The 12,289-nt window shown below is 40.8% G+C and overlaps 1 protein-coding gene across 2 annotated transcripts in view; it reads right to left on the reverse strand.

Moving 5' to 3' along the window:
* The window catches only part of SSBP4 (single stranded DNA binding protein 4), a 547,729-nt gene that overhangs the window by 79,118 nt on the left and 456,322 nt on the right, over positions 1–12,289 (reverse strand). For both annotated transcript variants that reach the window (XM_030218716.1, XM_030218717.1), the window contains exon 5: positions 5,934–6,023. In XM_030218716.1, coding sequence (XP_030074576.1) covers positions 5,934–6,023 — 90 coding nt within the window. The remainder of the gene's footprint in view (positions 1–5,933; positions 6,024–12,289) is intronic.

Below are 12,289 nucleotides of genomic sequence, written 5' to 3' on the forward strand. Positions count from 1 at the left end.
GGGGATGCTTGGCAGGTGCTTCATCCCACTCACAAGGGTTATATCTATTTTGAAAGGGCCCATAGAGCTGCATCTCGTCTCGTTTATATATTTGTCTCCCATGGGTTCAATCTGCAGAGACTGGTGATTCCGTGGTCTCTGATCATTTTCCATCGTGGACTGTTGTTCAGAACCTTACAGGTTGTGAATAAACTCCTCGATGGACTTTTTCAAAATACCTGTATAGAGATGAACATTTTCATAAATACCTGTTACAGAAGTGGGACGAGTATTGTATTAATAGTGCAGGTCAAAAGGACAATCCCTCCCTGTTTTGGCTGTACTTCGAGGTGATATTATCTCTTATACAATCTGTGGGAAACGGGAGTTGAATCAGGAGATTTTGTGCTTGGAACTTTGAGTTACCTGTTGAACTCAGATGTTAGGCGCAGCATCCAACTTCAAATAATAGGGACAGATTTATAGCGGTGCACAGTGCACTGGCTCCAAAGTTACATGAGAGGGCAAAAAAGTCAAATACTTATTACAAATATAAATTGTATGCCCACAATAATAAAATGAGTAAATTGCTTTCTAAATTAATACATCCTTGTTTGGGTCCTAAATATATCAAGTCCATTCTTGCTGATGACAGCATTCCTGTTACCTGGGGTAAGGACATTTTTGATTGTTTTAGGGTTGTTGTTTTTTTTTTTTAGTTCCCTCTATGCTGCTCCAACAGACAATACCCCTACAGAGACTTTTCATCTGCACAGGTTATGTCTCCCCCGGTTGACAGACGCTGAGTTAGATCTTCCTAATAGCCATATAACCAGTGGGGAAATTAGAAAAGTTATCTGTTCACTCCCATTCTGCAAAGCTACAGGCCCAGATGGTTATTCCAGCAAGTTTTATCGTCTGCTGGACTCTCAGCTCGGTTTACAGCTGGAAGTATATTATGCACAAATTATACCTCAAGGGGACTTTTTCAAAGAGGCCAACACTGCTCTCATAACTTTAATTCATAAGCCAAGGATAGAGCACAATTTGATGGTTTCTTATTGGCCTGTGTCTTTGCTAAATGTTATCTAAAAATAATGGCAAAAGTGTTGGCCGTGCATCTGAGTGATATTCTACCACGTCTAGTTAATCCTAATCAGTGGGATTTGTACTACAGCGACCTGCTATACTTAATGTTTGAAAGATACTTAATGGCATGGAAGTATTGTAATAACAAAAACCTGGAGGCCCTAGCTATGTGACACTGAAAAGTCCTTTGACCAGGCCTCCTGGTCCTTTTTTTCCCTGTGTTTTAGATCATTTTGACTTCCAGGTTTTTTTTCCTTGATGCGGTTAAGGTGCTCTACCACGATCCTTGTGCCACAGTTTTAGTTAACGGGATCATTTCCCTGCCTCTTTCCATCCAGCTGCTGTTTTGTTTCTAGAGCCACTTTTACAGAGCATGCGATTGCATCCAGACATTCACAGCGTATTGCTGCAGAACAGCTCTGTCAGGACTGTGGCATTCACTGATGATATCTCTCTGTACCTGCTTTGCAGCACACTTTTAATTCTTCTGGACCCTTGGTGGAATTTAAATTGAACTATGATAAAATGTCCAGGCCCCATTCTTATTAATATACCATAGGCTAACCAGAATGAGTGTGCCCTTTCAGTGGGGGAGGAGGGGACCTTCTATCAGATATCTTGGAATCCAGCTTCTCCGTGTCTTGACGCAGCTGTGTGAAGTTAACACTGTGCTGTTATTCTTCACTAGAACTTTATTATGGAATTGGGAGCACTTGTCTTTGACTGTGTTGGGTTGCCTTACTCTGTATAAGATGCCCATTTTACCGAAGTGGCTTTATGTTTTTCAGATGGCGCCCCTTCTGCTTCGCAAACAGGACCATTTTTTGATACAGCGTGAGCTTTGGGCTTTTTTATGGAAGGGTGGCAAAGCAAATTAACAAGCTTGTTTATTCTCCGAGACGAGGGGGCTTAGCTTTACCAGACTTGGATCTCTATTGCCATATTACAGATTGGTTGAAAGGTACTGAACTGATCATTAAACTCCCTTGGAATATGAACAGGCTTTTGTTGCCTCTTAACTCCCACCTATATTTTGCATGCTGTTGCCAAGCAATTGCCCCGCTAAGTTAAGTATAGTTGTTTGATATCTCCTCTTCGAAGGATTTATTTTTATTACATTTGTACCCCGCACTTTCCCACTCATGGCAGGCTCTATGCAGCAGGCAATGGAGGGTTAAGTGACTTGCCCAGAGTCACAAGGAGCTGCCTGTGCCGGGAATCGAACTCAGTTCCTCAGTTCCCCAGGACCAAAGTCCACCACCCTAACCACTAGGCCACTCCTCCACTCCTGTCAGTGGCAGTAGCTATGTCAGAGAAAGCATCTTAATAAGCATGTTACAGTGCGCTTGCCTATACGAGGTGATCAGGATTTCCCAATGGGTACATCTAGTAAAGTGTTTCGTTGTTGGGCTCAGAAAGGAGTTACGATGCTTAAACATTGTGTTGAAGACGATGATCGGGTTTTGCCTTTTGCCCACCTTCGGGACCAGTATCAACTTTCTTGGACAGATTATCTAGGAAGGCTGTTATGGCAGATGTGATGGAAGAGGTAGAGGACCTGTTTCTATTTAGTAGCAAGCGGACTCCTTCAGTTTCTTTTTATTATAAAATTCTACATGCTGATTTACCGCCTCTTGGTTATCAGATGTAGGCAATGGCTTGGCCTAGGCATTTAGGGATGGATATTTCGAAAGATCTTCTTCAGGGACTAGTATGTAAACCTTTGGTAAAATAAACATTTGTATCTTATAGAGAACAACAGTATACATTTCATCATAGAGCTTATATCTTTCCAAAATGAGCTTCTTTGGTGGGAATTGCCCATTCGTCTGCTTGTCTCAAATGTGGAACAGCTGATGCTACGCTTGGCCTATGTTTTAGGCTTGTGAGTTTATTCAACAGTTTTGGACTGAGGTGACTGCTAAGATCTCACAAATATTAGGATCTCGCCTTCCTCCAGTACCTCAGATTAATGTTGTTTGACTTCTATACACGTTCAACTATTAAGCCATCAAAAATAAAACATACTCTATTGTATTATTTGTTTCTTCTGGTGTGCAGAGTCATTTTATTACAATGGAGACAAGTATTACCACCTGATGTTATGCAACAGCAGAATCTGGTATATGCCACTATGGCCATGAAACACCATAAGGCTGGCTGGACTCATCCTGCGCAATGGAAAACATTTCAACAAATTTGGGAATCAGTATGGACTGTGATGTCTCATCAAGCTTGCAATTGGATTTTGAATTGCTAAAGTTCTGAACATTCTGCCCTCAAACTGACACTCCCAACTGAGCTCCAGATCTGGATAAGAAACCACCAGGTGTGGAGTTAGACTTTGTTGGGGGGAGGTATAACCTATATACAAGGGCTATTAGGTGGTGGTAATGGGGGTAGGGGTTGGGGGACTATGGGTGGGGGGAACTTGTTAAAAAAACTTGTGTCCTGCTGATTCTTGATGTATCCTTTAATTTGTACTTCAGCCATTTATTTTTGAGCAGTTGTTAATGATCGGTTAATAACGATATTTACACACACAAAAAAAACATGATAGAGGGTGGAAGATTAGGGGCCTCAAAGATAACTGAGGGGGGGGGGGGGTGTAAGGCTAAAGATGTGTCTATGCACCCAATATGTTTGCATTGGCCATTTGGCCCTGATTCAACTGGTCCCGTTATGACATAGGAAATCTTTGGTGAACATATTAACAGCCCACAAGCCATTCCCATTTGATCATACGGAGTCTGTGGCCATCTTGTGCCTCATCCCCACTGTTCTGTTGAAGATGATGGGATGAGCTGACATCATCACTCCTGCTGGGCACCAGATGAATGTGCCCCCTCCATCCACACCAAACTTTCAGAACTTGATGGAGAGCGGGGAGGAGCATGGTAAAACTAACCCAAACTGGGCAATCACATATCAGTAGACATGCGTCCTAGAAAACAGGTCATTAAAATTGTAGATAGTGTTCAGTTGGGGAGAAGATCATATCTGGCTCAACTTAAACCCTTGTATCATAATGAAACTACCCTCCACGGACAGACAAGTCCAACAAACCTACAACAGCAAAACACAATTTGGAATAAATAAATCATCAGACAATTACATAAATAGATAGACCTATGTCAATATTTACAAAATTGTGAAAAAATCAAACACAAAAAACACACAGCATCATCATTTGCTTTTTATTTTCCATAATTTATTTTATAATAAAATAGGGCTACCTGATTATATATTTCTTTCAAATTGTGTTTTGCTATTTCAGTTTCACTGCATGCCTCCTGATCTAGTTGGCTGACCTAAAGCGTGTCTACTTCAGGGCATTAAAATTATCCTTTAAAAATAAGTCACGCATATAATCAAAATTCTACAAGTACCAGCATTTACTCGGTGAAAGTAGGTTAGACAAACATTGTCTAAAATGAAAAACACATATGGCCTCCTTTCTAGAGGCAGGTAGATAGTCTTGAGAGCCTTGTTAGATCACTTCTATTGGAATGTACTCTATGATTCCCTAAATGATACTGCTGCTTATTTTTGAAGGAGAAGGGCGGCCATCTTCCGACACAAATCGGGAGATGGGTGGCCTTCTCCTAAGGGCGGCCAAATCGGTATAATCGAAAGCCGATTTTGGCTGGCTTCAATTGCTTTCCGTCGCAGGGACAGCCAAAGTTCGGCATGTCGGGGGCGTGTCGGCAGTGTACCGAAGGCGGGACGGGGGCGTGGTTAAGAGATGGTCGTCCTCGGCCGATAATGGAAAAAAGAAGGACGTCCAAGATGAGCATTTGGCTGACTTTACTTGGTCCCTTTTTGTTCACAACCAAGCCTTGAAAAGGTGCCCGAACTGACCAGATGACCACCGGAGGGAATCGGGGATCACCTCCCCTTACTCCCCCAGTGGTCACCAACCCTCTCCCACCCAAAAAAAAAAATTATAAAACATTTTTTGCCAGCCTCTATGCCAGCCTCAAATGTCATACCGAGCTCCATCACAGCACTATGCAGGTCCTTGGAGCAGTTTTTAGTGGGTACTGCAGTGCACTTCAGGCAGGTGGACCCAGGCCCATCCCCCCCTACCTGTTACACTTGTGGTGGTAAATTGGAGCCCTCCAAAACCCACCCGAAACCCACTGTACCCACATCTGGTGCCACCTTTTACCCTTTAAGGGCTATGGTAGTGTTGTACAGTTGTGGGGAGTGGGTTTTGGGGGGCTCATCACACAAGGTAAGGGAGCTATGCACCTGGGAGCAATTTGTGAAGTTCACTGCAGTGCCCCCTAGGGTGCCCGGTTGGTTTCCTGGCATATGAGGGGGACCAGTGCACTACAAATGCTGGCTCCTCCCACGACCAAATGGCTTGGATTTGGCCGGTTTTGAGATGGCCACCATTAGTTTCCATTATCGGCGAAAACCAATGTCGGCCATCTCTAAGCAGCCCAAATGTTGAGATTTGGCCATTCCCAACCGTATTATCGAAACGAAAGATGGCCGCCCATCTTGTTTCGATAATACGGTCGGGTACGCTTCTTTACGGGGCGGTCCCTAGAGATAGGTGCCCTTATAGATGGGCGCCCCTGTTGGATTATGCCCCTGTCTCTTTTGCTTAAAGAGCTAAAGTACAGTCATCCTGTCTAGCCCCTGCAAATGCATTTCAGTAAAGGCACAAGCTATTTTCCGCACATCAGAAGATAGCCAGAGATGGTCCATGGACACAGTGAGTGAAGGAACTTCATAAAGGACTGCACAACAGATCAGGAAGGCCCATGCATTACAAACATTGCTACTGTGTTCCATCCCGGAAAATGGAGACACCCATAGGAAATGCAGTAATCGATAAATAAAGGAGCACATACCTGAAAGAAACCTGGTGGCATTGGTCCGCCTGGCATCCCATCATTCGGTGCCATGTTGCCCATCACTGGGCTTGGAGCTGCTGCAGCACTCTGCAAAGAGAAGCGAGAAAAGGATCAGAAACGATTCTAGGGTTGTGCTCATGACTATGGAACCAGTACTGAGGATTTGAAGTTTTTGACACCTGAAAGAATTTGGAAACCTGCAGAAGATTTTAGCAATTTTCACCTCCACAAAGTTGATGGTTCTGCACAAACTGACACAGAGATATGGGGCTTCTCACCTTTAGATTAACAATACATATCCACTTAGAACATAATATAAGAACATAAGAATAACCATACTGGGTCAGACCTATGGTCCATCTAGCCCAGTATCCTGCTTCCAGCAGCGGCCAATCCAGTTCACAAGTACCTGGAAGAAACCCAATTAGTAGCAACATTCCATGCTACCAATCCCAGGGTAAGAAGTGGGTTCCCCCATGTCCATCTCAATAACAGACTATGGACTTTTCCTACAGGAACTTGTCCAAACCTTTTGTTAAACCCAGATACGCTAACTGCTGTTACCACATCCTCCAGCAAGAGTTCCAGAGCTTAACTATTCTTTGAGTTAAAAAATACTTCCTCCTATTTGTTTTAAAAGTATTCTTATGCAATTTCTTTGAGTGTCTCCCGGTCTTTGTACTTTTTGAATGAGTGAAAATGAGATTCACCTCCACCCGCTCCACACCACTCAGGATTTTGTAGTCCTAAATCATATCTCCCCTCAGCCTTCTCTTTTCTAAACTTAAGAGCCCTAACTTCTTTAGCCTTTCCTCATATGGGAGAAGTTCCATCCCCTCTATCATTTTGGTCACTCTTCTTTGAACCTTTTCTAATTCCGCTATACTTATTTTGAGATACGGCGACCAGAATCAAACACAATACTCGAGGTGGATGTCGCCTGCTTTGAGACTGCTTTGGTAATGTATGTGGAAGCTTTACAAGCTAGTGATAGTTTTGGCCTGTAGATCCTATGTACAAAGCATTTTTCCCATAGATATAAAAGAGGCAATTCTCTTTGTCGGCACATTTTTTAAGGTGCCCTGACTCCACATGGTGACAGCACATTCTATAATACCATCTATATTAGCATAACCTGGTATCAATGCACCTTACATTTAAGTGCCCATAGTTACACCGGTCACAGACCCAGTGTAACTATGGGTAGCCAAATGTGGTAAAGGCCTATGCAACTTACAGTATTCTGTTACTGGATGCCCTGTCCATGGCCTGCCCATCCTCCAACCTCATGAACTCCCCTCCCCCCCCCCCCATGCAGTTAGGCATTATAGAACTTAAGTGAATCTTTATAGAATAGAACCATGAGCACATACATGTGTAAGTTCTACTTTTGTCCACATTTATGCACACAATAGAGGCATGTAACAATGTGACAAGGTGGTGGCTGTAGCCAAAAGAATAGAGAGATGCATATCCAGTAGAAGAATGTATGAGTCACTGGTGAGGCCCCATTTGGAGTATTGTGTTCAATTTTGGAGGCCACATCTTGCCAAGGACGTCAAAAGATGAGGTGATTCAGGGGAAGGTAACAAAAATTATATGGGGTTTGTGCCAAAAAATGTATAAGAGACTTTAAGACTTCAATATGTATACCCTAGAGGAAAGGGGGGATGGGTGGATATGATACAGACATTTACATTCTTAATATGCAAACTAATCTTTTTCAAAGATGGGGAAGCAGTAGAACTAGATAGAGGTCATGAGTTGAGGTTACAGGGTGGGAGGCTTAGGAGTAATGTCAGGACATACATTTTCACAGAAAAGGTGGTAGATACCTACAATGCCCTCCCACAGGAGGTTGTGAAGACAAAAACGATGATGGAACTCAAGAATGTGTGGGATAAACATAGAGGATCACTATATAGAAAAAGGATGGAATCCAATTAAAGCAAAACTTAAATGACCTCACAACTAGAGTGAGCTTTAATGGCAGCTTCAGAGGTTGGAAATTAAGACTAATGACGGGCAGACTTCTATAGCCTGGGTCTCATAAATGGAAAAAAAAACAGATAAGGATCACGGCTGAGTGGGTTTCAACAGCAATTCCAGTAGTTGAGAAGTAGGACTGGTGCCAGGCAGACTTCTATGGTCTATGCCCTAAAACTGGCAGGAAGAGGCAGAGATTAAGAGGGGCATAATCAAACAGGGACAACCATCTCTAAGGGCGCCCATCTCTAAGGACGTCCTGGTGAAGGGGCGGGGAAACCTGTATTATCGAAACAAGATGGGCGTCCATCTTTTGTTTCGATAATGGAAACTGAAGACGCCCATCTCATTTGGTAGTGGGAGGAGCCAGCACTCGTAGTGCACTAGTCCCCCTGACATGCCAGGACACCAACGGGGCACCCTTGGGGGCACTGCAGTGGACTAACTGATGCACTAACTGAATGAAAAAAGGCATGCAGTGGTCACTAACCACTTCCCACCCCGAAAAAAACAACATTAAAAACTTTTGCCTTTTTTTTTAGAGTATGGGTGTAGGATGTCCTTTGCTATTTATTTATTTAGATTTTGCTCACACCTTTTTCAGTAGTAGCTCAAGGTGAGTTACATTCAGGTACACTGGCTATTTCTATGCCTCAGTCCCAGCAACGGCAGTTGAGGATGTCCAAAATGTGAAAACAGACAGTTAAGAGTACATATCTACATAAGAGTGCTACATATTTGATCTTGAAGGGGAGTCCATATTTTCCTGTATTTAGTTATGAATTATACTTCTCAGCCGCTGCAAATTCATACTTGGTAAGTATGCATACTGAGTTCCACCATGTTAAGTAGATAGCCTTGGATAAGTCTTTCCAGCAGAAGAAAAGTATTCTTAAGGCCATTTGGAGAAGTATATCTAAAAGTTGTGATTGATATTTATCCAGTGGGCAATGCATAGCTAATGATCCTAATATGGCTATTTTTTTTTTGTTACATTTGTACCCCGCATTTCTCCCACTCATGGCAGGCTCAATGCGGCTTATATGGGGCAATGGAGGGTTAAGTGACTTGCCCAGAGTATGAAAAGAACTCCGGAATCTTCAATGTAGAAGATATGGTGTTCCATATTGATCTCCAATATTCTTGTATGAAAGTACAGGAGTAGATAATATGTTTAAGAGTTCCTTTATCTTGATACCTCTAATGTAGCTATATTAGAAGAACTTAAATTAGCAAAACTTAAATACAATTCCATATTAGGCTCTAAAGCTAGTAAGGAAATATTTAGTAAAAATGCTCAATACTACTATGAAGGTGATAAAGCAGGTTACCTACTTGCTAATTATTTAAAATCTTGTAAAGAAAAAAAATACTATAGCACTTATAAAGGATGAGAACAATATTTCGCTAACTGATAATTCTGATATTGCTAACAGATGCCAATATTTTTATAAAAATCTATATACATCTAATTTTGTTAAAGAACCAACCAAATATGATTTTTTAGAAAAATTAGAACACCCTATTATCTCATCAGAAGATAACAAACTACTCTAAAAAAAATTACAACTGATGATGTCAATGATGCCATCCAAAACATGGCAACTAAAAAAATAAAATACCAGGACCTGATGGTTTACCTATAGAGTTCTACTCTGCTTTTAAAACTCTTTTGTCTCCCAAAATCTGTGATTACTATAATCATATGATAGAAATGGGTATCATCAGAGGCTCTTTTACTGAAGCTGTCACCATTGTCCTTCTGAAACCAGACAAAGATCCTACTTTAGTACAAAATTATAGACCTCTTTCTTTAATTAATCTAGATGCCAAAATATTTGCTAAAATACTTTCTGCAAGATTACAGAACATTCTACCCAAAATAATCCATGCAGATCAAACTGGTTTCATGCACGGTAGATCTTCATCTGATAATACCAGACTTTTTTCTAATATATTAGTGCATGCCCAAGAACATTCCAACCCATTGGTTGCAATAGGTCTAGATGCTGAAAAGGCATTTGACCGTGTTGAGTGGCCATATCTTTTCCAAGTTCTTAAATGGTATGGTTTTTCAGAATCTTCTACTAAATTAATAAAGATCTTATATTCGTCTCCTACTACATATATACAAATAAATGATGTCATATCTAAACTTTTTAATCCAACTAGAGGAACTAGACAGGGTTGCCTTTTATCTCCTTTATTATTTAATATAGCGCTTGAACCTTTGTTATTAGCCATTCGTCAAAATCCTCTCATCCAGGGTGCAATGACTGATCAACAAAACTTTAAGTTAGCTGCATACGCTGATGATGTACTCATTTTCACATCACCTACCTCAATTCCACACTTATTAAAGGTAATATTGAAATATTCAGAGATCTCTGGATATAAATTAAATACTACAAAAACGGAACTACTACCTATACATTGTGAACATTTAAAGCATGAAATTCAGCAATATAATTTTCAGTGGAATGAAAATCAAATTAAATATTTAGGAGTTCTGTTTGGCCCAACTACAGAGGACACTCTTAACCTTACCTTTACTAATATAATTAAAATAACTGAAAACCTAACACAAAAATGGCCACCATTAAGACTTAATTGGTGGGGTCGACTTGAAACCATAAAAATGATGATTGTACCAAAAATCAACTACACTCTCAGCATGTTACCAATATTATTAAAAATCAACAATGTATTAAAAAATTGAATCAAAATTAATACAATTTTTATGGGCAAATAAGACCCCAAGAATAGCCATAAAGAAATTAAAAGCTAGTCCAATAAATGGTGGAGTAAAGTTTCCTAGTTTTTATGACTATCACATTATGGGCATTCTTAACAGAGCAGGAAGCAGGTCTGAGGAGCAGCCTAGTGGTTAGTGCAGTGGATTGTAAATCAAGGGACCCAGCTTCAAATTCAGCTTCAGCTTTTTTTTTTTTTTAATTATGAGCTTTCCAGAAAAATACCCACTGTACCTAAATATATAAGACACTTGCAAGCCTGAAGGCTATTGAAGTGGTGTACATTCAGGTACAGCAGGTATATTTCCATTCCCGGAGGACTCACAAGTACAAAAACAAAGAGTTAAAGTAGGATTTTAAACTGGGTCCCTTGGTTTACAGTCCACTGCACTAACCACTAGGCTGACCCTCTGCTTTGCATGGACCTCTCTCTGTGTGTCCATTTTCTAAGAATGCTGCTATACAGATGTCTATGTCCCTTGTTTTCCCCATTCCAAATTTAGACGTTTCAGTTTGTATAATAGATATTCATGCTGGACGTTTCCAGCGCACGGACATCCATCCCACGTATTTTCAAACAGGCTTTATCCTGTTCAAAAATACACGTGAGATGGATGTCCATTTGAGATGTTCTGACTTGGACATCCTTTCGAAAATGCCCTTTTATGTGACCATTGGTGCCTAGTCATAGAATTTTCTTAAACGGAGTAAACCTGTTGTACACCACCTTGGATGAATCTGGTTAATAAATCTCAATAAATAAAATAAATATCACAACTGGGCACTTTAATAAAGACACATATCCTCCCCCCCCTCCCCCAATATTCAAAGCAACTTAGGAGTTCATTTTCAAAATAGAAAAACATCTCAAAATGGCATAAAGGAAGTGTTCTAAATATTTCTACTGGGACACTCCAAATCCGTATCTTTAAAGAACTATAAATAACTAAAGGATTGGAAAATTCAAAAGCTAAACAGGTGTATATTTGAGTTTTTTTGGGTGCCTTTTTTTCTCCAATCCTCTCCACTTGAACCAGTGATAGTAATTTTCTCCTCATTTGAATGGCAAACCAAGCTTTAGTAGCAATGGGTGTCCATGAGGTGGTTTGAGGTTCGTTGGTTATAATTTAATTTAGATCCTGTATTTGGATCCCAAAGTTAAGAGTGGTGACACACCTGTTTAGCTTTTGAATTTTCCAATCCTTTAGTTATTTATAGTTCTATAAAGGAAGTGTTACCATTTAAAGCTATAGGTTTCATGAGGTTCCAAGTACACCTCAGCTGATCCTGATTGCAAGAAGCTACATTTGACTCTCAGAGCCCCTGAATCTCACAGTAGTTAACAGCAGAAGTAGAAGTGAATATTGAAAGGAACTGTACTGATCAGCTCTTATCCACAGTAGAAGGCTTAAAAGAAGGAGACAAGAGTTGAACTTTATCTGGGCTTTGGCGTTAAAAGTATCAAGCATCAGAGACATTGTATGTTGCCACTGGCTGCCTCTTGCCTTTGTATCTGTCTCTGCCAAATTGTATTTGTTTGCCTGACAAGACTTGATTTAAATAAACAGTTGGTTGAGAACAGGAGTGGCCTAGTGGTTAGGGTGGTGGACTTTG

Source organism: Microcaecilia unicolor, chromosome 11, assembly GCF_901765095.1.
Source record: "Microcaecilia unicolor chromosome 11, aMicUni1.1, whole genome shotgun sequence".
Taxonomy (NCBI): Eukaryota; Metazoa; Chordata; class Amphibia; order Gymnophiona; family Siphonopidae; genus Microcaecilia; species Microcaecilia unicolor.